The sequence below is a fragment of the Schistocerca piceifrons genome, chromosome 4 (genome assembly GCF_021461385.2).
Source record: "Schistocerca piceifrons isolate TAMUIC-IGC-003096 chromosome 4, iqSchPice1.1, whole genome shotgun sequence".
Taxonomy (NCBI): Eukaryota; Metazoa; Arthropoda; class Insecta; order Orthoptera; family Acrididae; genus Schistocerca; species Schistocerca piceifrons.
In genome coordinates this window covers 237473113-237500622 of record NC_060141.1, presented here as the reverse complement: position 1 = coordinate 237500622, position 27510 = coordinate 237473113, and the positions used below count along the sequence as shown (strand labels likewise).

Here is a 27510-nt window from a genome sequence, read left to right as displayed (position 1 = left end):
ATGTCGGCACTCTGTAGAGTTTGGGTTACAACAGCGATTGTGGGCGAGCGTTAACCTGTTGGAAAACTCGGCCTGAAATGATGTACGTGAATGGCAGCACATGTCGAATCACCAGACTGACGTACAAATTCGCAGTCAGGCTGCATGGGATAACCACGAGAGTGCTCCTGCTGTCATATGAAGTCGCACGCCAGATCAAAACTCCAGGTGTAGGTCCAGTGTTTCTAGCACGCAGACAGACTGGTTGCAGGCTCTCAGCTGGTCTCCTCCTAACCGACACACGCTATCACTGGCACCGAGGCAGAACGAACTGTCATCAGAAAACACAACACACCTCCACCCTGCCCTCGAATGAGCTCTCGCTTGACACCACTGAAGTCGCAAATGAGGGTGGTCTGGGCGTCTGGTTCGGAGCTGTCCTTGAAGTAAGCGATATGTAACACGTTGTTGTGTCATTGCGGTGCGAACTGCTGCTCAAATTGCCGCTGCAAATGTAGTACAATGCGCCAGAGCCATACGCTGAACACAACTGTCTTCCCTCTCTGAAGTGCCGCGTGGCCGGCCGGAGACAGGTTTTCCCGCGTCCGTACATTCTCATGACCAACGCTGCCTGCAGTCATGTACAGTGGCTACATTCCTGGCAAGTCTATCTACAATATCGCAGAAGGAACATACAGCTTCTCGCAGCCCTATTACACGACCTCGTTCAAAATCAGAGAGGTGCGGATAATGCTGTCTTTGTCGCCTTAAATGTATTTTTGACTTAAATCAACTCTCTACGCAAGCAAATAATGTTCACGACCGTTACAGCGTGTATATAAAGCAAACCTGATTTGCATCCTCATAGTGACACTACTAGCGCGTGAAATTTGAATAGACATATTTCAGATGGGGAAACACGCTTACACACTTTTGTTTACGTCGCGCACCTTGTTCTTGGTGTTGCGATTTTTTTGCGTCAGTATACATACACTCCTGGAAATTGAAATAAGAACACCGTGAATTCATTGTCCCAGGAAGGGGAAACTTTATTGACACATTCCTGGGGTCAGATACATCACATGATGACACTGACAGAACCACAGGCACATAGACACAGGCAACAGAGCATGCACAATGTCGGCACTAGTACAGTGTATATCCACCTTTCGCAGCAATGCAGGCTGCTATTCTTCCATGGAGACGATCGTAGAGATGCTGGATGTAGTCCTGTGGAACGGCTTGCCATGCCATTTCCACCTGGCGCCTCAGTTGGACCAGCGTTCGTGCTGGACGTGCAGACCGCGTGAGACGACGCTTCATCCAGTCCCAAACATGTTCAATGGGGGACAGATCCGCAGATCTTGCTGGCCAGGGTAGTTGACTTACACCTTCCAGAGCACGTTGGGTGGCACGGGATACATGCGGACGTGCATTGTCCTGTTGGAACAGCAAGTTCCCTTGCCGGTCTAGGAATGGTAGAACGATGGGTTCGATGACGGTTTGGATGTACCGTGCACTATTCAGTGTCCCCTCGACGATCACCAGTGGTGTACGGCCAGTGTAGGAGATCGCTCCCCACACCATGATGCCGGGTGTTGGCCCTGTGTGCCTCGGTCGTACGCAGTCCTGATTGTGGCGCTCACCTGCACGGCGCCAAACACGCATGCGACCATCATTGGCACCAAGGCAGAAGCGACTCTCATCGCTGAAGACGACACGTCTCCATTCGTCCCTCCATTCACGCCTGTCGCGACACCACTGGAGGCGGGCTGCACGATGTTGGGGCGTGAGCGGAAGACGGCCTAACGGTGTGCGGGACCGTAGCCCAGCTTCATGGAGACGGTTGCGAATGGTCCTCGCCGATACCCCAGGAGCAACAGCGTCCCTAATTTGCTGGGAAGTGGCGGTGCGGTCCCCTACGGCACTGCGTAGGATCCTACGGTCTTGGCGTGCATCCGTGCGTCGCTGCGGTCCGGTCCCAGGTCGACGGGCACGTGCACCTTCCGCCGACCACTGGCGACAACATCGATGTACTGTGGAGACCTCACGCCCCACGTGTTGAGCAATTCGGCGGTACGTCCACCTGGCCTCCCGCATGCCCACTATACGCCCTCGCTCAAAGTCCGTCAACTGCACATACGGTTCACGTCCACGCTGTCGCGGCATGCTACCAGTGTTAAACACTGCGATGGAGCTCCGTATGCCACGGCAAACTGGCTGACACTGACGACGGCGGTGCACAAATGCTGCGCAGCTAGCGCCATTCGACGGCCAACACCGCGGTTCCTGGTGTGTCCGCTGTGCCGTGCGTGTGATCATTGCTTGTACAGCCCTCTCGCAGTGTCCGGAGCAAGTATGGTGGGTCTGACACACCGGTGTCAATGTGTTCTTTTTTCCATTTCCAGGAGTGTACATTTGTGAGCCACTCACTCTTTACAAAAATGGTTCAAATGGCTCTGAGCACTATGGGACTCAACTGCTGAGGTCATTAGTCCCCTAGAACTTAGAACTAGTTAAACCTAATTAACCTAAGGACATCACAAACATCCATGCCCGAGGCAGGATTCGAACCTGCGACCGTAGCGGTCATGCGGTTCCAGACTGCAGCGCCTTTAACCGCACGGCCACTTCGCCCGGCTCACTCTTTACATTCTGTTTTAATGTACTGTCACCTCTTTTGGTGAATTCAATTACTGGTGTTACTGATTTGCTGCCACCGAGCGAGGTGGCGCAGTGGTTAGCATACTGGACTCGCATTCGGGAGGACGACGGTTCAATCCCGCGTCCGGCCATCCTGATTTAGGTATTCCGTGATTTCCCTAAATCGCTCCAGGCAAATGCCGGGATGGTTCCTCTGAAAGGGCACGGCCGACTTCCTTCCCCGTCCTTCCCTGATCCGATGAGACCGATGACCTCGCAGTTTGGTCTCTTCCCACACGCAACCCAACAATGAGTTGCTGCCTAGCCTCCCCGTGAGCGGCAGCAGCAGCAGCAGCGTTTATCGATATATGCCCCGCCGTATTATCTTTGCTGGACTGCTATGACTTCCCGGTTGTCGTGTGTTGGGAGGCAATTCGTATCAGGCAGTGAGCTGCAACGCGCCAGCAGTGGCGTTCGGACCTGGCAGTCGGACAGTTGGGACCGTGGCAGCAGTCGGTCGGGTTCGAGTGGCAGCGAGGTTCGAAAGGCCATGACGCACCCGACCGTTGCCGGCGCACATGGTTTCAATAAGGACGGTCTTGGTTGATCGTCGGTTGGTCGTCTTCCCAGGCGACGTAATTGCTCGCCGATCGTTTATGGGTTGGCGATGTGTGTGTCTCAACTCGTGGTTCATCCTCGTCACTGCAGAGTCACTGTTTTTACCATTGGTCGCGTTCTTCGTCCAAGTGTTTGTGGTACTGTGTGTAGCTTGTGATGTCGACTGCCCAGTTATTTTAGTGCTGTTTCCGGGCTGATGTGTAGCAGTTGGTCCGTTGGCGCAGTCGCGACGTAGCACCAGTGGGGCATGCAGCGTCAGGAAGAGGCAGATAGCCGTCACTTGCCCTACGATTGCCGACACACATGTTTTCATTGTGGACGACTTTGGTTGACCGTCGGTCGGTCTTCTTGTTAGACGACGTGTATTTGGCCGGCGATTGCTGACGGGTTGGCTGTGTGCGCAGATTCGTGGTTTGTCCTCGTTATTGCACAGTCACTGCCGTGAGCATCGTCTAGTCCTCGTGCAGACGTTCGTGGGGCTGTGTGTAGTTGTGTGATTTTCACTGACAAGTTTATTTAAGTGTTGTCGGAGTACTGCTTCTGAGTTAGTCGGTCGCTTGATTGTCAGCATCGTTGGAAGTTTGGTGCAAGTGCGGAGGGGAAGCTTGGTGCAAATGCGGAGCGGAACTCGCCTTGAGCATTGGTCTGTTGACGGTCTGTCGGTTGGGTTGCCGTCGGATTGAGGATGGTTGGGCCGACTGCCTGTCTCACCTAAGTGAATGTTAGTATTTCAAGTGCTGGCCGACCCTCGAACATCTGGGCGCCCTTGTATGTACTGCCTTATTTTTTTAAAAATTGGTCTTGTTGTTGGCACTTGTATGACTTCTAGCCGGTTTTATGTTTTAAATTAGAGTTGGTTTTACTCTTAAGGCTTCAGTCTACTTTAAAGTATTGTTTCACGTAACCCCTTTGGCATTTAAATTTTTTTTGAAATTTGAAGTCTTCGGCCTTCAGCCGATTTGAATTTAACTTGTTTACTTCAGCCTAACTAAAGAACTGTTTTAAGGTAAGACTTGCCTTTTAAATTTTATGATTACGCTTGTGTTTTAAGTTAATGGCCTTCAGCCCTTTTTAAATTAAAGTGGCTTTCAGCCGGTAATTAAGTCGCAAAGAATGTTCGAGTGTAACTGATAGCCCCTTATTTTGGCCGCTTTCCACAATTTATTCTATCTGTGCTGTCCTGCGGGTTTAGCAAGGAGGTTCAGTACGTACAGACCTTGGTTATTACAATTATTATGGATTTGATTTCTCCTCCTCTGCTGTGATGTTACAATACTACCAGATTTTCCATTCTGCACTCTGTGTTGCAGCTGTTTACGAACGACGTGAGGCGTTTGAGTACTTACGGTAGCTTTGACCTGCAGCCGTGGCCATCTCAGGGACCGTGTTGCTGCCCCACCAAGCAGCGCGCTCTAAATATTTACGGTCCGCGAGCTGCGCTTTCAGCGGCTTGACTTGCTACATCGCGTTGTTTCCCATCCGCTGCTCTCGTATCACTACGGCTCATGAGACGAACTGCAGTACCATGTGCTTCTTTTCTGACTGACGGTGCTATAAAGAGTTTATATAGTGTATTGGCTCACAGACGCAAACACGGCGCAGGCCCTCCCACATAAGGCCTTTCAGATTCTAAGAAGAGCGTTTGGCAAGGCAAGTGCCAGAAAAAAAAAACACACACACACACACACAGTTCTCACGGATAGTTTGCGTTCACGTGCAAAACGTCTGACCTCCATTTTACAACTACTTCCGACTTAACCGAGAGGAAGTTCGTACAATCAAAAACTGTGACCCTGTTACAAAAGAAGGCTGTATATGGACAGTAGAGCCATTGCGATATACGGGAAACTATCAGTGGCAGTTAGGCAATAATTTTTATCTCAGTTTGAAACAAAAATGGTCGATGGTTGCCTGACATTGTCAGCAGGAGAGCGTTTTCTGAATTTGAAAAATGCAGTCTTGTTACTAGATAAGTTGTATTGGCCCAGATAGCTATACATACATGTATGGACAACTAGTTTCGACAATTTTTTTAAATGGTTCAAATGGCTCTGAGCACTGTGGGACTTGACATCTCAGGTCATCAGTCCCCTAGAACTTAGAACTAGTTAAACTTAACTAACCTAAGGACATCACACACATCAGTGCCCGAGGCAGGATTCGAACCTGCGACCGTAGCAGCAGCGCGGTTCCAGGCTGAAGCGCCTAGAACCGCTCGGCCACACTGGCCGGCGACAACCTTTTCATCTACATACTTCAACCATTATGCCTCTTCATGTAGTGCACTATTGTCTACTCATGAACATGTTTGGGAGCAACTCTTGAAGATGAAGGACTAGTCTAAAATCATATGAAATCATACTTGCGGTAAACACAAATGTTTCTGGTAGAATACATTTCTTTCACAGGGTATTGTTGCTGTGTCTATATTGACAGCTGACGGCACACTGGCGCGTCTTCTTCAACAACTTGCTCCCAAGTATGTTTATGACTAGCTGACAGCGCACTACATGGAGTGACACAATAGTTTATGTATTTAGATGATGTGAAGAACACAATTTAACAATTTAAATTAGTTGTCAATATATGTATTTATTGGGATCTGGGAAATAAAACCTGTCTACTACGAAGATTACATTTTTCATAAGTAATGGAATTTCTAAATATTGCACACTGACAGCAGACATCGACCTTGTACAAGGGAAGGCGGCGCAAATGGTCGCAGCCTTATTCGAGGTATTGTAAAACAGATATGTTGAACAAACTTATGTGGGAGGTATTCTAAGAACCATCCCATAGAGATGAAAAGCGTCGAACCATTAGGCCTCGTCATTTTTTATTCCGCAATACTTATTAAGCGAACTAGCGACATTTCATATGCAGATTGGGTCAGTCTGATGTGCAGATCAATTATATTTAAAATTTAATCGAGGAGACTGCGGAAACGTCCATTTTCAATTACAATTTAACAACAGTAATTGTGTAGGTGAAGCCGGCCGAAGTGGCCGTGCGGTTAAAGGCGCTGCAGTCTGGAACCGCAAGACCGCTACGGTCGCGGGTTCGAATCCTGCCTCGGGCATGGCTGTGTGTGATGTCCTTAGATTAGTTAGGTTTAACTAGTTCTAAGTTCTAGGGGACTAATGACCTCAGCAGTTGAGTCCCATAGTGCTCAGAGCCATTTGAACCATTTTTTTTGTGTAGGTGATTTGTTTCTTTTCTTCCATCTCGACACTTGTAGATATTCCGCTGCCTGTACTGGGTACAGGCTAAGACGATTTCTGCGTGTTGTGCCAGCTACAAAGCAACAAGGGAATGTCAACAGAAGAATAATCCCAAACACCGATGGTTGAAGCACCCAGGTAGAGCGTCAGCGCCCCCCCCCCCCCCCCCCCCAGTGCCTGACTCATTGTCAGGTAGGGGAGGACGGGTGTTGGAGGTGCCGATCACTGTGCTGTATCTATTTCCTGGAGAGACTATGTCAGCCAGTCGCATTGTGTAACGTTTTACTGCTAAGGACAATCAGCGAAACGTTTCCATCGTAAAAAGAGGATGCGGTAAATAACACGGCCAGTTTTTTTAGCCGTTCTGAAGAAAAAGAAGGCCTTCTAGGGTAGATACGGACCTTGAAAGGTTTCTAAAAGACGCAGACAGTCCCTGGGAAACACGGTCACACGCTTTGGCCGCCCGTTCGGCATTTAGCCCAACATTTTCCCTTTTTTTTTGTCTGTTTATGTTCCGACCCTAGAAAACAGCGCAAAATGCGCCCAGGATTGTCAAGAGTATCGTGACATAAAATTTTTAGACCCAAGTTTCTGGAGGAGGGATTGGTAGGGCTGTATCTTCATATGGTGGTGGGAGTGCACGCGGCTTCTGCTTAATCTATTCATTGGCGGAACAAAAATGGTAATTGCTATTTGAGAGGCGGGAAACGTCGACAAAATTGATGTTCTCTGCGCTTTTAATTTCTCTTCGGATTCTGCCCTGAGTGGAGTGACTTCAGGCTCTGCTCGCAGAGAGGATACTTCGGGTTCCACATGCAGCTGGAACACGTTTCAGTTAGGATGCTCGAGTCGGAGACTTCGCCCAGCGGACTCCTGGTTCCGACCTCGTCTGACGACCATGCAGGAGTAGCGATGGGAAAAACTGGCCGGTTAAAACCGATACCGGTATTTTAGTTGAGTAATCAGTTTTTTACGGTATTTGTTCCGTCTCGGTTGTAACAAGTATTTTTATTTTTTACTGATAACCGGATGTAAAGCTGAAATGTCAGTTTTCCATAGCAGTGGTGGTAAAATTTTCGATTTTTAAATAAATCTCTCGATTACTACGTGATTTTTGAGCAGAGATTGAAAAAAAAAGAATGAGTAGGACATTACTGGCGAATTTTTTGTGGTATTCAGTACCTCAATTGTCGATAAAAGGATCGAAAGGGGATGTACTGTTTTCTTTTATTTATGTATTTTATTTAGCTATTTTATTTGATATTTTGATTTGATCTATCTTGGAACGTATAGTGCAAAAGTTTGTGGGAATCTTAGAATTTTTAAGTCTTTGTTCGATGTCTGCGTTTATTTCTCGAAATAACAGCAGTGGAAAACCTCCCGCAGGCAGCATATACATAACGCCAACAATGGTAAGATTTAAGGGCAGCGCCTTCGGTATAGGTTATGATGAAGTTAATAAGCCGCAAGAATTTCACGGTTAGGTTCTACCTGGCCATTGGGGTTGGCACAGTTGCATAATTCCTCATATACTCCGAGCATGAATGTAATCACCGTACTCGAATCGCGGTTTTGTGTTAGTTCAAATTTAATATGTTAAGAGAGCTACACTTACTATCACGTGCTTCCCTTCCTGAACTTTGCCAACCATGAGTTACTTTACTTTGATCACTTTTGTGTTTATTGTCATTATCGTTACATACGATTTTCATTTGACAGCTAGTCACCCCTGTGCATAATTAAGGATACAGTGTGACTACCTCCACCCATTGATCCATCGCTGTGCTGAAAATTAGCGTTTATTAACTCCGTTGTGCATATTTTAATTAGCATCGTTTCTTGGAGAAGAGATAACTAACTAGCGTCATTTTTCACTGTCTTTAATGGTGAGGGGAGGTTTCGTAGCCTACAGATACAGCCCATAGAGACGGTGTCGATGAAATTATGCATATAACATCTCGCGTGGAAGCGTACAAGCAGTCATTCTTGCCGTCCTCATCCGTCAATGGAACGGGTTCAAATCATAATATATAGAACAATGAAATGTATCGTCATCCATTCATTCTTTGATAGCCAGGATGTAACTGCAGATGTCAACTTAAACCTTATGACGTCGTTGCTGTCTCATCAGAAACACTGCCTTCATTGAAAAGAATGAACACTTCCTTTATTTTCCTAGGGTGTATTCCCCGCCCGTAGTTACTACAAGGCTGTGTGCACGTCTCTGTTCGAAGGTCTCACTCAGTAACATTACCACCTAAAAGAAACTTCGTCTAAAATATTTCTTATCGGTTTATACTGGTGCACTAGTGGCACATATTTGTTATTGTCACAAGTAGACGTACAATATGAAGCACGTCATCATGTCGAGTCTGTGTAATTTGCCTTGGCCTTTCGTGCCTGCACTTTTACTGCGTCACGTACATCAACGTCAGGTTGATCTACGGTTTGTCTGCATTGCGCTCATCTGCAAAAATAACACAGGTCTGCAAAAAAAAAAAAAAAAAAAAAAAAAAAATGAAAGTTCTTTGAAATTTGATAACTGACTTTCATGTACTTTTCAGCACTTATTTCAAAAATGCAATCTACTTTTTTCTATCACGTCAGGTTTTCTCACAAAAAGGGAGAATTTTTGGGTATAATAATAACATTTAAGTAATTTATCACATTTTTACAACGTTATTATTTTATTTATAAATCATGTTCTAAACTACATTTCCGGTACAAAATGGTTCAAATGGCTCTGAGCACTATGGGACTTAACATCTATGGTCATCAGTCTCCTAGAACTTAGAACTACTTAAACCTAACTAACCTAAGGACAGCACACAACACCCAGCCATCACGAGGCAGAGAAAATCCCTGACCCCGCCGGGAATCGAACCCGGGAACCCGGGCGTGGGAAGCGAGAACGCTACCGCACGACCACGAGATGCGGGCATTTCCGGTACACTTCCATTTCTCTTCAAGCTCATAAGACCTTATAATAATGCTTTCACGTTCTGTGTAGAAGTACTACTTTAAGGCTTCTTTTTGAAGAATCAATAAAAAGTCTCCACTCATCATGAGCATATTCTATTTTGAAACATGCCATATGTCCAGGAACATCACTGCAAAACAACAGGTCATCTTCTTGAGAGAAGAAAGATACAAACTCCTTTTCCCTCGATCGATACCAAGAAAAGGATGTATCCGGAGCCAACATATGTTTATCTTTCCATCTAGATCCTAAAACCTCTGCCGATTCTTTAGAAAGGCCTAGGTCTCTAACTAAATCGTTCAATTCAGATTGTGAGAATGGAATGGGATCGGTTGTGCCAGGATCGTAGCAACCTCTGTCTTCTTAACTATCACCTTGCTGAGCCAGTGGCTCGTGATCATCTACATCATGCAAAGAATCTGGAGGAGAGGGTATTGGTACTTCAAGTCCATGAGGAACAGGGCGAATGGCTGATTGAATGTTAGGGGAAGAAGTATCCTTTTTGTTTTTGAAATTGAAATCTCGTACGTTGCAAGAACAAAAATAGCAGTCATAACTATGATTTTTGGGCTCCCTCCAAACCATTGGTATTCCAAAACGTAAGGACTGCTTTTTACGTTGAAACCATTGCCTCAGTTCTTCAACACACACTCAACAAACTTTGTGTGGGGCCCAGCAGTCATAACTATGATTTTTGGGCTCCCTCCAAACCATTGGTATTCCAAAACGTAAGGACTGCTTTTTACGTTGAAACCATTGCCTCAGTTCTTCAACACACACTCAACAAACTTTGTGTGGGGCCCAAGGCTTATCTTGATCGCCTAACTTTATACCAAAATAGGCGAAATATACCTTTTCAACAAAATCGGAAATGTTTCTTTGTTGGTTTTTAACGGTATAGTTACCACAATTGTAGTAGAAGCAATCTGACGAGTTCATACATCCTCTGGTAGCCAGTGTCCATAAAACAACTTCACAACACAAGAAAACAGTCACTACTTTAAAACATGTAAGAAGTGAACAGCACAGAATGAAGAGGTACTGTGATCTGAAGGACAACAGCGGAAGTTTACTGCTTGGTGATGGCGGGGGAATGGGCAGCGCGACAGACAGGCACTGACATGAAAATACTTCTGGTTTCTCCTAATTACTCTTTATTTTATGTATTTCTAGTATAAAAACGGCTAAATAACAGTTTATGGAGATCCTAAAAACCAAAATTCAAACTCACTAGGGTGCTGAAATATCGAAAAAAGCTAAAACTAGACAAGCAGTTTGTGAAATAACTGTACGTGATGGAATTTTTTCACTGCTTTTTCCCGAAATAAAAACACTATAAAAATCACTTAATAAGTTCGAAACAATTTTTATGTCGCAGACTTGTGCAATTTGTGGCCATGCTTTTCCATATTGAGCGCTTTGCTCACATAACCAAGGATAATTCGCGTGGCACGGAAGAGATTCTTTACGCTGTATAGTTTTGCCAGTTCTTCCGGCACAGTACCAGCTAGTTACAGAGCGGATTCCAGTATGCCGCGCTGGCGACGCGGAACTGAACTGTCACCAGAATTAGCAGCCTGACGGCAGGAATTACACGGAGGTGACAACAGTCATGGGATAGCGATATGCACATTTACAGGTGACGGTAGTATAGTGTGTAGAAAGTATGAAAGGCCAGTGCACTGGCGAGTTGTCATTCGTACTCAGGTGATTCGTGTGGAAATGTGTTCGGCGTGATTGTGGCCGCACTACGGGAATTAACATGCTTTGAACAAGAAGTGGTAGTTGGAGCTAAACGCCTGTGACGTTCCATTTCGGGATCGTTAGGGAATTCAGTGTTCTGAGATCAACGGTGTCACGAGTGTGCCGAGGATACGATATTTCAGGTATTACACCGTGTACAGTGCAGCGGCCGACGGCCTTCACTTAACGACCGACAACAGAGGCGTTTGCGTAGAGTTGTCAGTGCTAACAGACAAGCAACACGCTGTGACATAACCAATGAAGTCTATGTGGGACGCACGACGAACGTAAACGTTAGGCTAGGCGCAAATTGAGACGCGTATAGCACGTGTGGCGCGACGCAGCGCAGCGCGTGTTTTTGTAACATCACAGGTTCAAATAGGGCCGCGCAAAATAGCGACGCGACGCGACTGGGACGCGACACGCGCCTGCGCCAGGTCGCGCGGCGTTGTGGTTGAGGCACAGTTTCTCGCGCCGCGCGTCGCGCTTGCCTCGCTAGCACCGTGGGAAATTTGAGGCGGGGAGCGGAAAAGTGGCACGGCCATAAGGCTCACATCGGAACGGCGCATATGAGCAGTGGTAATGTTGCCCATACGATAAATTTTGCCTTACTGTGTACTGAATTTTATTGCCTTTGGGTAGTATTTCGTTTTTCGCCATTTAAACGCTCCAGCTTTCATCGTTAGCACGTTATACTTTTCTGTTACTTATATGTGCATAGTTTTGTTTTGTATTTCTTCTGTCAAGAAAAATGTATACTTCAGTAACTGATGAGCCATTGGCCACTGGAATTGCACCGTATGGCTCCGCGATGTTTTCAGATCGCAAGAAGGGACAGAGGGTAGTGAATAAGGAAGCAAGGAATATTATAAAATTATGTGATTAAGAATCAAGGCAGGAAAGTAAAGCAAGGTTATCTTCTCGCTGCCTAGTAAGCTAGCGTATCTGTACGATCTGTTACAAAAATTTAGAAAGGGATAATCTCCACAGGTGTGATCCCTTTGTGCATCTGGTAAAAAGCGTCCAAGATCTGAAATATAGAAGTTTCACTGTGATTACTCTGATATGGATGTGATAATGTAATACGACACACTGTACTACATGCATGTGAGCAACATATTTCCACCGCAAGCTACAAACAGTCGAAAAACAGTCACAAATAACAATGTTTTAATTGGTTCGCCGTGATGAGAAAAAGCATTTCAATTGTTGCATGGACATTATCAGCATTAATAAACTAATTATACAACAACAGGCTACACAAATGAAGAAAATCTTCGATACTTATTACGAAAGTAGGAATATCCCAAAAGAGTGTTATGATTAGATATATTTAATTTGTTGAAATGTGCTGCTGACAAAGGCAGATCTACTTTCATGACAAATGTTTTTCGAACTCCATCTCACAAGGCACACATGGCTAGCTTATCGCCAAACGTGAACCCGCGCGACCCGTGCGTCACGTGCGTGTCGCGCTGTAGTCTAGTGTCACGTCACACGTGCTATACGCTTCTCAATTTGCGCCTAGCCTTTTAGGACAGAGCGGAGAAATCCTGCGTTAATAGGCTATGGCAGCAGACGAGCGACGCGAGTGCCTTTGCGAACAGCTCGACACCGCCTGCAGCGCCTCTCCTGGGCTCGTGACCATATTGGGTTGGACCTTAGACGACAAGAAAACCGTGGCCTGGTCGGACGAGCTCCGATTTCAGTTGGTAAGACCAGATGGTAGGGTTCGCATGTGTCGCAGACCCCCCGAAGCGATGGACCCAAGTTATAAATGAGGCATTGTGCAAGGTGGTGGTGGCTTCATAATGGTATGGGCTGTGTTTATATGGAATGGACTGTGTTGTCTGATCCAGCTGAACCGATCATTGACTGGGAATGTTTATGTTCGGCTACTTGGAGTCCGTTTGCGCCCTTTCGTGGACTTCATATCGCCAGGCCATGATTGTTCGTGATTAGTTTGAAGAACACTCTGGACAGTTCGAGCGAATGATTTAGCCATCCAGACCACCCGACATGAATCCCATCGAATATTTATGGGAAGTAATCGAGTGGTCAGTTCGAGCATAAAATCCAACACCGACAACAGTTTCGCAGTAGTGGACAGCTATAGAGGCAGCGTGGATCAATATTTCTGCAGGGAGCTTCCAACGACTTGTTGAGTCCATGTCACGTCGAGCTGCTGCACTCCTGGTAAAAGGAGGCCGGACACAATATTAGGAGGTGTCCCATGACTTGTCACGTCACTGTATAGCTGACCTCAGCGCCGTACTCAAGACACTACTTTTACATGTACACAACTTCCGCTAACGTATTTTCTCTGTTGTATTTACATGTTACGGCTGAATCGATTTTAACAGCCCATTCAACTGCTGGTAGTCAAGACTGCCAGTAGTTTTACAAGAAGGGCGTCTTTAAATCAAAACTTCTGATTTCATCACAAAGATGAAGTGACTTTATGGTACCTTCGAAATGTCCTTAATAAAGAGTGAACATTTTTTCCTTACCGAATATCTGTCAACTGGTAAGGAGTATATTATTGCGTTAGATATGTTTCAAAAACCTGTCCACCCCATTTGATACTTCCGAAACTATTTTATTGCACTCACCTCGATCACATGCTTTATGGAAAAATCTGCGAAAGAACTACTGATGGAACTTTAATTCACTCGAATGTTTTGGAGACCCGCAGTTGTAAGGTGTCAGGCAAATCCAACGCCTTTCATGAAAACCCTGACATCCGGCAGTATGTCACATAGCTCCGAATAAATCCTGACATTAAATTAACCAAAGTAATACGATCAATGAGTGAGCAAATGGAATAGCACTGACTAACACAAGAGCGCCTAAATGCATGTCATACCTTCCCACCGTGAAACAGACGCAATTCCGAGGGGAGAAACGAGAACAGAAGCGAGAGCAGAGTCGTGTAAGCTAGAAGGCCCTACGATAAGGGACAGCTAGAAGGCCCTACGATAAGGGACACCCACATCGCCCGCCGACCGCCAAAAGCACCCCTCAGCCCATGTTAAAAGATAGAGCCCTCCAGAAGAACAGTATAGGTCTTACGATAACACTAAAAGGGCCACACCAGCTGCAAGTTTTAGCGTGAGACTATATGCATCTCTGTTACGTAGCAGACATTAAAAACATTGCCCCACCATGAAAAGTATAACGTTTCTCATTGGATAGACAGAATTTTTGTTGGTGGAGCTTAAGGTTAACATTGAGACCCTGATTGGTCAGTTGAAAACACAGCCAGATAGCTTTTCTTAAACCAACTTCGGTAAATTGTAGTAAGGAGAGATTAGAGAGAGTTGCTTCCGAGACGCCGCGGTGTGTGGAGCTGCGCCGCCCGCCGCCCCCTGACACTGCCTAACCAACGACAAGGTAATGAACGCCTGAGAGCGCATAAGCCTTCACTCAGAACTGCAGAAGTCTCATCTGTTACATCCCCTTTTTGTGAAATACTAGTGTCGATCGTCAATTAAAGCTCATGGTGTTCACATTTCTTACAAGAAGTTAAAATTTGAAATGCGATGATTTTTCTGTTATATAATTATTGAGAAGCCACAGCAGCCACTGTAATTTACGACAAGTTAAATAAGTAATTAAAGATAATTGAGGGTCACTGTAGATCATTTTGATAGTTTTCTCTTTTATGAAACTTAAACCTAGATTATAGATGTGATATGGCTTAGGTCAACCTTCGATCCATTGTAGAACTTGGAAACCCATTCGGGGAATATTCGTTCACATTTTTGTTGAACGCTGTTGGTTTTTATCATCCTGTATTAAAATATTTCCTTTTATCAATAGTGCAATTTATAAACAATGTTTTGTGAGTAGAATAAAAATTTTCGACGTTATTTTACCAGCTAACTAAAAATAGGAAAGCCTTGTGCCCCTTCCACTAAATTTAGTTAGTATTCAGATTCTTTACAGGGAGTGCAGTGGAGTTGACGCTGAAATCATTAAGTATTTGATTATATCATCGCTAGTCTCACTGAACTCTTCTGAACCCTACATGTCATGTGTGGTCTGGCGTCTCCTTACCAGCAACAGGTCCCAGGTTCAAACTAGTCAATTCCCTAAAAAACACGCTCAGAGCGTCGTTGCGCGAAAGTGGTAGAGAGACACGACTTCGACCTAACAGACACCACGCAGATTGTTAGACAGTGGCTAGAAAACTTTTGTATGAGTAAGACATATTTCTGTTCCTTGCACAGATGACGGCCGCTGTGGTCGAGCGGTTCTAGGCGCTTCAGTCCGGAACCACGCTGCTGCTACGGTCGCAGGTTCGAATCCTGCCTCGAGCATGGATGTGTGTGATGTCCTTCGGTTAATTAGGTTTAAGTAGTACTAAGTCTAGGGGACTGATGACCTCAGATGTTAAGTCCCATAGTGCTTAGAGCCATTTGAACCATTTTTTGTTTCTTGCACAGAAATAGCAATTAATATTTCTTCAACAGCTGTTGATAGAGTGCAAAAACCTTTGCCAATAAGAGCTAGTGATTATAGCAGTTTACAATTTGCCAGTTAGGCAGACCATAGGTTTATTGCAAAAGCAGTTCCATTCTGCTACTTCAATAAATACATCAGCATTTAAATATCTTTGTCCAGCTAATAATGATAAAATATTCTTCTCTTCAATTAAACTGACAGCTCAGTCACAAGTTACGAGGGGCGTTTGAAAAGTCAGTGCAAAAATAAAAAATACTTACGTGTTTGAGGTAAACGTTTTTTATTGTTCGACATAGTCTCCTTTTAGACTTATACACGTCGTGTAACGCTGTTCTAATTTGTTGATCCCTTTCGAATTATAGAAACTGTCCAAGTCTGCAAAATAGCTATTAGTTGTTGCAATCACCTCCTCGTTTGAATAAAATCTTTGTCCCGCCAGCCATTTCTTCAAATTGAGGAACATATAGTAGTCTGAGGGAGCCAAGTCTGGAGAATAGGCGGGATGTGAAACGAGTTGGAATCCTGTTTCCATTAATTTTGCGACCACAACTGCTGAGGTGTGCGCTGGTCCATTGTCGTGATGGAAAAGGACTTTTTTGCGGTCCAGTCGCCGGCGTTTCTCTTGCAGCTTGGTTTTCAAACGGTCCAGTAACGATGAATAATATGCACCTGTAGTAGTCTTACTCTTTTCCAGATATTCGATGAGGATTATCCCTTGCAAATCCCAAAAGACAGTCGCCGTAACCTTTCCGGCTGAAGAACTGGTCGTCGCCTTTTTTGGTGCAGATTCTCCCTTTTTAAACCTTTGTTTAGATTGTTGTTTGGTCTCAGGAGTATAGTAATGTATCCATGTTTCATCCACATTGACGAAACGAGGTTTAAAGTCCTGCAGATTCTTCCTGAACAGCTGCAAACCATCCTTGCAACACTTCACACGATTCCGTTGTTGGTCAAGCGTGAGCAATCGCGGAACCCATCTTGCGGATAGCTTTCTCATGTCCAAAAGTTTATGCAAAGTATTATGTAGCCCACAGCACTAGCAGTCTGACGCACCTTAACTCTTCTCTCATCCATGACCATATCATGGATTTTATCAATGGTTTCTGGAGTTGTAACATACGCAGGGCGTCCAGAACGTTCAGCATCACTTGTGCCCACATGGTCAGTCACTTGTTTAGTCCCCTAAGGGGATTTGCCTTTCAGTAAGTAATATTTAATCAGCACACGAAATTCTTCTTCGTCCATTTTTGGCAATCACTCGACTTTCTTGATTCACACGAATGCCAAACACAAAGAAATAGACCAATATGGCTGAAATTTGGTATGCGTTCTTTCCAAATATGCTACTAACTAAACATGACCTCGATACGCGCCGCTGGTGCCATTTCTCTGACTTTGCACGGACTTTTCAAACGCCCCTCGTAGCTACGGCAGATGGTTTACAGTGTAAACTGTTACACTCGTTTGTGGAAGCTCAAATCCCTCAGTCAAACCGAGGTACCCTGTTCGTAGGTAGGCCTAACCGTGTTGTGTTGTACTACATGTATGATGTTCATTTGTTTTGTTTATGAAATAAACACACAAGAGGTTGACTGAAACTGTGTGTCATGCAATTCTTGGTGCATAGAAATATTGTACGGGTACAATCGATGTTGATGTAGCATTCTCAACACCGACGTTTTTGAGATTCCCGATTCTCGCGCAATTTGTCTGCTGCTGATGTGCGGATAAGCCGCGATAGCAGCTAAAACACCTACTTGGGCATCATCATTTGTTAGCAGGTCGTGGTTGAAGTTTCACATGTGGCTGAAAACTTCCTGTTTCCTTAAATAACGTAACTGTCCGGCGAACGGTCCGGACACTTGAATGATGTCGTCCAGGATACCGAGCAGCATACATAGCAGACGGCCGTTGGGGATTTTGATCACAATAGCCATACATCAACACGATATCGACCTTTTCCGCAATTGGTAAACGGTCTATTTTAACACGGCTAATTTACCACGAAGAAAATACCGTCCGCACTGACGGAATGTTACGTGACACCACGTACTTATCCGTTTGTGTCTATTACAGCGCCATCGATCACAAAGCGAAAAACGTGGTCCAACTAAAACATTCATATTTCTTTACGTACTACACGAATATGTAATAAAAAATGGGGGTTCCTATTTTAAAAAAACGCAGTTGATATCCGTTGGACCTATGGCAGCGCCATCTAGCGGGCCGACCATAGCGCCGTATGGTTTCCCCCTTCAAGCTAGACGAGTTTCGTTCTTTGTAGTTTTTTCGTTTGACGCTTATTTCTTGAGATATTTGGCCCGGTCACTATCAATGGACCACCCTGTATATAATATACAAGATCGGGCGCAATATCGTTCCCTGTGGAACGCGTACAGTGCTTATTTGTCGCTTTTGGATGCGCGCCCATTAGCTGAAGCCGCTGGTGCTAGAAAGCGCCGCAGCAGCGCCGCACGGTGTGACGGAGTGTCGGGTGTGTGCGCAGGGCAGCACGGGGTGCGGCACGAGCGCGGCCGGCTGCTGTCGTTCGACGTGTCGGAGGTGCCGCTGCAGGAGCGCATCCTGGGGGCGGAGCTGCGGGTGTTCCAGCAGGCGCGCGCCGCGCCCGCCGCCTCCTTCAGCCTCACCGCCTACCAGCTGGTCGGCGACGACAAGATGTGAGTAGCCCGGCCAAGCGCCGCTCTGCCGCGTACTGCCATGTCACTGTGTTCACGACCTGCTGCTCAGGTGTGGCGTTACTGTTACTTTAAACATTGTCATTTGTTACTGTTAAAGCAATGGCAACTCAGACATTTTTATTTATTTATTGCTTATTCACTTTTGCCACATTAGGACCTAAGGGACTTTCTTACATCTGACCAGGAACAGCACATACAAAAACATTACATAACAATAATAATAATAACTACACTGCTTTGCATTATTAATAAATATAATAATTAGCAATAATACTAATGGTAACACTAATAATGATGATAAAATAATGGAGGAATAAAGAATTATTTTAAGTAGTTATTACATAACAAACTCAATGAATAATGTGCATTATTACACTACTGGCCACTAAAATTGCTATACCAAGAAGAAATGCTCATGATAAATGGGTATTCATTGGACAAATATATTATACTAGAACTGACATGTGATTACATTTTCACGCAATTTGGGTGCATAGATCCTGAGAAATCAGTACCAAGAACAACCACCTCTGGCCGTAATAACGGCCTTGACTCGACTGGGCATTGAATCAAACAGAGCTTGGATGGCGTGTACAGGTACAGCTGCCCATGCAGCTTCAACACTATACCACAGTTCATAAAGGGTAGTGACTGGCGTATTGTGACGAGCCAGTTGCTCGGCCACCATTGACCAGACGTTTTCAGTTGGTGAGAGATCTGGAGAATGTGCTGGCCAGGGCAGCAGTCGAACATTTTCTGTATCCAGAAAGGGCCGTACAGGACCTGCAACATGCGGTCGTGCATTATCCTGCCGAAATGAGGGTTTCGCAGGGATTGAATGAAGGGTAGAGCCACGGGTCGTAACACATCTGAAATGTAACGTCCACTGTTCGAAGTGCCGTCAATGCGAACAAGAGGTGACCGAGACGTGTAACCAATGGAACCCCATACCATCACGCCGGGTGATACGCCAGTATGCCGATGACGAATCCACGCTTCCAATGTGTATTCACCGCGATGTCGCCAAACACGGATGCGACCATCATGATGCTGTAAAGAGAACCCGGATTCATCCGAAAAAATGGCGTTTACCATTCGTGCACCCAGGTTCGTCGTTGATTACACCATCGCAGGCGCTGCTGTCTGTGATGCAGCGTCAAGTGTAACCGCAGCCGTGGTCTCCGAGATGATAGTCCATGCTGCTGTAAACGTCGTCGAACTGTTCGTGCAGATGGTTGTTGTCTTGCAAACGTCCACATCTGTTGATTCAGGGATCGAAACGTGGCTGCACGATCCGTTACAGCCATGCGGATAAGATGCCTGTCATCTCGACTTCTAGTGATACGAGGCCCTTGGGATCCAGCACGGCGTTCCGTATTACCCTCCTGAACCCACCGATTCCAAATTCTGCTAACAGTCATTGGATCTCGACCAACGCGAGCAGCAATGTTGCGATACGATAAACCGCAATCGCGATAGGCTACAATCTGAGCTTCATCGAAGTCGGAAACGTGATGGTACGCATTTCTCCTCCTTACACGAGGCATCACAACAACATTTCACCAGGCAACGCCGGTCAACTGCTGTTTGTTTATAAGAAATCGGTTGGAAACTTTCCTCATGTCAGCACGTTGTAGATGTCGCCACCGGCGCCAACCTTGTGTGAATGCTTTGAAAAGCCAATCATTTGCATATCACAGCATCTTCTTCCTGTCGGTTAAATTTCGTGTCTGTAGCAAGTCATCTTCGTGGTGTAGCAATTTTAATGGCCAGTAGTGTAGTATAAAGTAATAATTTCCAGTAATAATAATAATAATAATAATAATAAATAATAACAATAGACAACTTGGAGAGTACTAGAGTGGGTTCCGGATAGGCTGCTCCTGTCCGAACAAACTTTTAATTTGAAATCAATAATCCGGCACAGAATGCTGAATGGCAAAAATATAGTGGTTTCTTTCATTGACTTCAAAAAAGCATTTGACTCGCTGGATAGAGAGATCCTAGATGGGATCGTCAGAGAATTTGTGGTCAAAAACAAACTAGCAAACAGTATCAGAGAAACTTCAACAGGCACGACTTCCAAAGTGAAGTGCATGGGAGAACTGTCCCAACCATTTGAAATAAAGACAGGTGTGCGACAGGGCGATGGATTGTCACCAGTGCTATTTGACTGTGTTCTGGGGGGGAAGACTGTGAGAATTTGGAATTCTGAACTTGAAAATCAAGGGATTAGCCCAATGTGTGTGTGTGTGTGTGTGTGTGTGTGTGTGTGTGTGTGTGTGTGTGTGTGTGTGTCGTTCGGCGAACGTATACGTTAGGATAGTGCGGCCCAATTTGACGTTAATGGCTATGGAAACAGACGACCGTTTCGGTATCGGCTTCCAGAACACAGCTCAACATTTACAGCAGGGCTCGTCGCCCTCTTTCAGCCGCACAGTACATCCGGTGACCCAGGCTTTTTAATTGTGTCATCTGCTCCGATTCTCTCATTGTCCTTCAGAGCCTCTGTGTGCTGTACACAGTCAATCCCGTGGCGCAACTTGTGCTAGAAAGCTTCCACTTGCTCGCTGTTGAGGGAGCTACTGTGGTGTTCATGTGGGTTCCTAGCCACGTCGGTCTGACGGCAAATGAGGCTGCTGGCGCTGCGACCAAGGCTGCAGCCCTCCTAACTCTGTCTGTTAGCTCTTCCATCCCTTCGGATGATCTCAGTGTTATCACCTTTCGGCAGGTGGTGTTACTTTATCGTCACCATTGGTCTTCTGTTCACGGGAGTAAACCTTAGGGAATTAAAACTCTTCCCTGGCTTGGCCGATCTCATCCCGACCCACTAGCCGCGAGATCATTTTAGCTAGGTTGAGTATTGGGCATTATCGTTTTAGTCGTCGCCATTTGTTAAGTGGTGATCTCCCGCCACTTTGTGCTCATTGTCTTCATCTTTTGACGGTTCGCCATTTCCTGACCGAATGCTCTTTTTTTAACAACTTATGTTCTAATGTATGTTTGCCGTCTGTGTTAACGGCTGTTTTAGCGAACGACGCGCAGGCTGTCGACTTCGTTTTTACTTTTTATCCGTCCTAGCAATATGCCAAAGGAATTTAATCTTTGGTTCGGGACCTCTGCTGTCTCTACAGTGTATTTTTTGGACCTTTCTCCTCTGAGAAGTCTTTATTCTTAACTCGCTTTCTTTCCGTCGATTGGGCTTTACGCATCGTCGTTTTTAAGTTCTTTCACTTCTTGATTATCTAAGGTTACGACGTGGGCGCGTATGATCTCAGTTGTTTTTGCGCCCTAAAGCGAACCAGAAAAAAGAATAAAGCGGACAACGGACGCGAGCGCCATTGCTAATAACACGACATCGCCTTCAGCGCCGTTCTGTGGCTCGTGACCCTATCGGTTGGACGAATGGAAAACCGTGGTTTGTCACATGACTCCTGATTTCATTTGGTAAGAGCTGATGGGAGGGTTCTATTAATGCGCAGATCCGGTGAAGCCATGGACCCAAGTTGTCAACAAGGCACTGTCCAAGATTCAAATGGTTCAAATGGCTCTGAACACTATGGGACTTAACATCTGTGGTCATCAGTCCCCTAGAACTTAGAACTACTAAAACCTAACTAACCTAAGGACATCGCACACATCCATGCCCGAGGCAGGATTCGAACCTGCGACCGTAGCAGTCGCGCGGTTCCGGACTGAGCGCCTAGAACCGCTAGACCACCGCGGCCGGCCACTGTCCAAGATGGTGGTCACTCCCTAAAGGCGTGGGCTATGTTTACGTGGAATGGTCTGGGTCCTCTGGTCCAACTTAACCAACTTGGAGACCGTCTGCAGCCATACATGGACTTCATGTTCCCAAACAACGATGGAATTTTCTCAATGTCACATGCCGCAATTGTTCGCGATTGGTTTGAAGAACATTTTGAACAATTCGAGCGAATGATCTGTCGACTCAGATCACCCGACGTGAATCCCATCTAACATTTATGATACATAATCGAGAGGTTAGTTCGTACACAAAATCCTGCACTGACAACACTTTCGCAATTAGGACGGCTACAGAGGCTTTGGCTCAATATTTCCTCAGGGGACCAACGACTTGAGTGCATGCCATGTCGACTTGCTATACTAAGCTAGGCAATAGGAGGCCTAACACGATATTAGGAGGTATCCCGTGACTTTTGTCGCATCATTGTACAACAAGCGTTTAAAGGAACAGTGCTCTGAAAAAGTGGACATTTCTCGTATTGGCTATCGTTGGATATTCTTTATGGCATTGGTAAATGCTTAACACTGCAACAATGCCTCGAATCGCTTCCTACAATTTCGGTAACCAATCACCTTCGGAAAAGACTGTTTGCAATTGGTTCGCAGAATTTTCTGTCAGAAAAATGGTTCAAGTGGCTCTGAGCACTAAGGGACTTCACATCTAAGGTCATCAGTCCCCTAGAACTTAGAACTACTTAAACCTAACTAACCTAAGGACATCACACACATCCATGCCCGAGGCAGGATTCGAACCTGCGACCGTAGCAGTCGCGCGGTTCCGGACTGAAGCGCCTAGAACCACTCGGCCACCGTGCCCGGCGCTTCTGTCAGGATGAATTTCATGAAGGTTGATGAAAATCGGTTATTGTCCCAAAAATCATCCATGCTGCGCACATGACTGAAGAGGATTGGCATCTGACTTACAGTAAGACAGACTCATTCTTACAAGGGAAATCCAATCGGGTATGTCGAAACCTGCCATGAATTTTTTTATAGAGGAAAAATTCATCGAAAGAAAAATTATGTCAAAATTTTAGCTGCTAAAGTGCACTCCAAGCACGTGTATTTTAAAAACAAATGTTGAAAATTGCCAAATTCGTAGCTCGCCAGTTGGCTGTAAAAATGTATCATGCACATATCATTGGTTGACGACACCTTGGTAAACAGGAAACGCGGCACGACGTAATCGTAATTTATAAAGCGAACTTCAGTTTCCGTTGATAGTTACTTTGACACAACTATTCACAGTTACTGTTTGGTCTGATCTGCAGGTCACTTAATATCCATAATAATTACCAGTTGCCTTTCCGGTGTCACTAGGTGTTAACAATGGGGATGAAAATGAATTAATTTTCTTTGTGTTTTCTTCATATATGCCTCATTATAACATCTGTATTTCTGCAGAGTTTCATAGTAACGTGGAATCCAACTAATTTTTCAACCTTGTAAAGATGAAATATAAAGAACGTGGTCTGCAGTCGAAATCACGTACTTCTCGTGAAGACCTACATATATGTGACATTCGTTTGAAACATGTCTACATTTCGCTAGGAATTGTGAAAAATTAGGAGAAACGAAATAACTCTGACGAGTCTGTGAACTGTGTTCGAACAATGATTGTTCTGCTAATTAAATTCCAGAACAAAAATACATACCTTCCTAGCCCGAAGAAAACATGCATCCGCATCTACACTATTACTCTGCAATTAACATTTAAGTGTCTAGCAGAGGGTTCATCTAACCGCCTTCAAGCTACTTCCCTACCGTTGCACTCTCGAACAGCACGCGGGGAAAAGAACACTTAAATCTTTCTGTGCGAGCTCGTGAGTTCTCTTATTTTATTATGACGAATATTTCTCCCCATGTAGGCGGGCGCAAAAAAAAGAAAAAAATTCGCACACAGACCTGAGAAAGCTGATGGTTGAAATTTCATGGAGAGGTCTGGTCACTGCGAAAAACGCCTTTGTTTGTATGTATCATATCCGTGGCACTTTCTCCCTTATTTCGCGATAATACAGAATGAGCTGTCCGTCGGTGAACTTTTCGATGTCGTCCGCCAGTGTAACTGATGCGGATTTCACACCACAGAGCAGTCAGTACTGCAGAAGAAAGAGGACAAGCCTAGTGTAAGCATTCTCTTTAGCAGACCTGTTACATTTTCTCATTGTTGTACCAGTCCCTGGTTTGCTTTCTCCACAACATTATCTTTGTGATCGTTTCAATTTCGCTTATTCTAATTGTAATCCCTAGGTGTTTAGTTGAGATAATGACCTTTAGATTTGTGTGATTTATCGTGTAACTGAAATTTAGCGCATTCCGTTTAGTACTCATATCGATGAATTCAATCTTTTCTATAGAATCAATTATCGCTTTTTTATACCATATAATATCTTGTCTACATCATTTTGCAATTCGTTGCATTTTATGGAAAAGAATGTCGGTAGATTTTTGTGTTGACTTCAAGTAACCATGTACAGGAGATGTTAATAGGTAAAACTATAGAGAAATTCGCAGCTGACGTGAAGACGAAGCTTCTTGTTACCACCTCAAATCGTGTTTAAAAAGCAAATCAGTCAGGTTCTGTGCAACAACTGCCTGCAAATCACACTTTATCGATTCGAGCGAAAAATAGGGAGTCGCTTGTGCAGACTATGAATGCTATACAACAAAGCCAATGAAAAAAAAGAAATGTTTACTTGCAGAAATCCTTTAACTGACTTGGTGAAATCTGGAACGTTGGAGAGAATAATTTTCAATATTACATCCGAAACTACTACTTATCAGTTGTAGAAATTAATTAATTGGTTTTGTTGGACTCTTGCGCTGCACATAATGATACCTCTTTTTTGTCTTTAGGAGGACAACGAAAAGATTGTTAATATAATTCGGATTGCACCTGGAACTAATAGTGCGATTCGGCCTCTCGATAAAAGAAATTTTTCGACAATGTTAAGCGCTCTTCAGAAACTTCTCGGTCAGTATGATTTCCGAAAGCTCTTCGTCATTTTAGGTTTATCAGTGGAGCAGTGTTGATAAAGCTCAGTCATTTGTGCATTGTCAGTTTGCGTCAGCAAGTTTTACGAATCTGATAAGGTACGCCTGATGCAAAGCACAATATGCGGGACAACGGTCACTGCCATTTCCCGTAATTCTGCCTAAATGAAACAAGTAATTACTGTGAAGTGCCTGAATGCATTAATTTTTCTCTTATCAGATATGTCAGAAAAATGTTTGTTTTCGTCATCCTATAGAACACTTTGCATTTTTGTGGCTGCTGCAGGAAATAAACAAGGAACTGTTTCATTGTTAGTAACACATACATGATTCAAAAATTATCGCAAGAACTATGCTACAGGACTTGTTATAAAATACAGGGTGTACATAAAGTTCGGGAACACTTTCAATTATTTATTGCACAAGGAGGGTGCGCGATCGTGAATGAACATTATCGTGCTAAACTACATTAAAACGTTAAAATTAAAATTGTGACATTAAAAACTAGATCATATTTAGCCGTGTACATATTAAATTAATAAAATTGCCATTTTTTAAAATTTTAATTGTAAAATTATGACATTAGAAATCAGATCGTATTTAGCTGTATACACATTAGAATTAATAAAATGGGTATTTTATTAATTTTAATATATGCAAAGCTAAATACGTCATAATTTTAGTTGGTTGAAATGGCTCTGAGCACTATGGGACTTAACATCTGAGGTCATCAGTCCCCTAGAACTTTAAACCTAACTAACCTAAGGACATCACACACATCCATGCCCGAGGCAGGATTCAAACCTGCGGCCGTAGCGGTCGCGCGGTTCCAGACTGAAGCGCCTAGAACCGCTCGGCCACACCGGCCGGCCCATAATTTTAGTTTTAATCATTGTATATATAACTTTATACAAAAATTTGTAGACACAATAATGTGCTCTTTTGTTTTCTTCCTCGCAGTCTGTTTCAACAGAAAACTTGAATATTAGGAAAATTATATTTATTGTTTCTGGGCTTATAATTATAATACTACTACGCAGCCTGAAACGTCCAAAACATTGTGATACTACTCGTTCACAGATTAAAAGTAAGCGAGATAATTTAAGTGAAGCTACTATCCTGGGTGGAAAGTCTCTATCATGGCCAGTAAGCCAACGATCCCAATACATTTACGTGTTCATTTCAAGCAACTTCAATTCCATTCGACAGCAAGTTTCGTTGTAATAACAACAAACGCCCGCATCTCGTGGTCATGCGGTAGCGTTCTCGCTTCCCACGCCCGGGTTCCCGGGTTCGATTCCCGGCGGGGTCAGGGATTTTCTCTGCCTCGTGATGGCTGGCTGTTGTGTGATGTCCTTAGGTTAGTTAGGTTTAAGTAGTTCTAAGTTCTAGGGGACTGAAGACCATAGATGTTAAGTCCCATAGTGCTCAGAGCCAACCATTTTTAACAACAAACAAGCCTCAAGGGCAAACATTCAAATAATTTGGAACTGGTTTACGATCACAGTGTTTCTCGCGTAGTCAGTTGTATTATGCCTTTTCAAGAACTGGTAGTTCAGAAAGCCAGTTCATGCTGTTAACACAAAAGTACCCAAAAAACGAAAGATGTTTATCAACATTAAAAACAAAAAACGATAGCAAAAGTTTTTTTCCTTCACATTCTGTAGGATTTGCGAGGCCGGGACTCGAACGTGGTCTCCTGTTCACTAGTCAGATGCGGTAACTACTACGCCACCCTGGCTGGCACTGCAGCTAACACAACTGCACGGAATACGCCAGCATGTCTCCCTCGCAAATAGAAACTCCAGTTCAGCATCAGCCCATCTTGATGTTTCCTTTCTTACCTCACAGATAAAGTTGAGACTTAATATGTCTCTGAAACATATAATTTATCTGATCTATATGGTTTATTATAATTTTGAGTTCCATAGCTACAAAGCGGGCGAAATCGCGACGTGGTGCCAAAATTTGCGTCCTGACACAATTCCTGTGAATACCCCAGCTTAGGACGTACATATAGTTTCCGTACATATAAGGAGCGATCAAAAAGTTTCCATTTGAGGGCATTGCTGCACGGTATATGCAACGTAGCACACGACACGACACCGATGCAGGTATGTTGCTGTTGGTGTTGTTGTGGTCTTCAGTCCTGAGACTGGTTTGATGCACCTCTCCATGCTACTCTATCCTGTGCAAGCTTCTTCATCTCCCAGTACCTACTGCAGCCTACATCCTTCTGAATCTGCTTAGTGTATTCATCTCTTGGTCTCCCTCTACGATTTTTACCCTCCACTCTGCCCTCCAGTACTAAATTGGTGGTCCCTTGATGCCTCAGATTATGTTCTACCAACCGATCCCTTCTTCTAGTCAAGTTGTGCCACAAACTCCTCTTCTCCCC

The 27510-nt window shown here is 44.6% G+C and overlaps 1 protein-coding gene across 1 annotated transcript in view; it reads left to right on the top strand.

Annotated features, from left to right (window-relative positions):
* The window catches only part of LOC124795131 (protein 60A-like), a 157645-nt gene that overhangs the window by 85204 nt on the left and 44931 nt on the right, over positions 1-27510 (top strand). The window contains exon 2 of the mRNA XM_047259007.1: positions 18158-18329. Coding sequence (XP_047114963.1) covers positions 18158-18329 — 172 coding nt within the window. The remainder of the gene's footprint in view (positions 1-18157; positions 18330-27510) is intronic.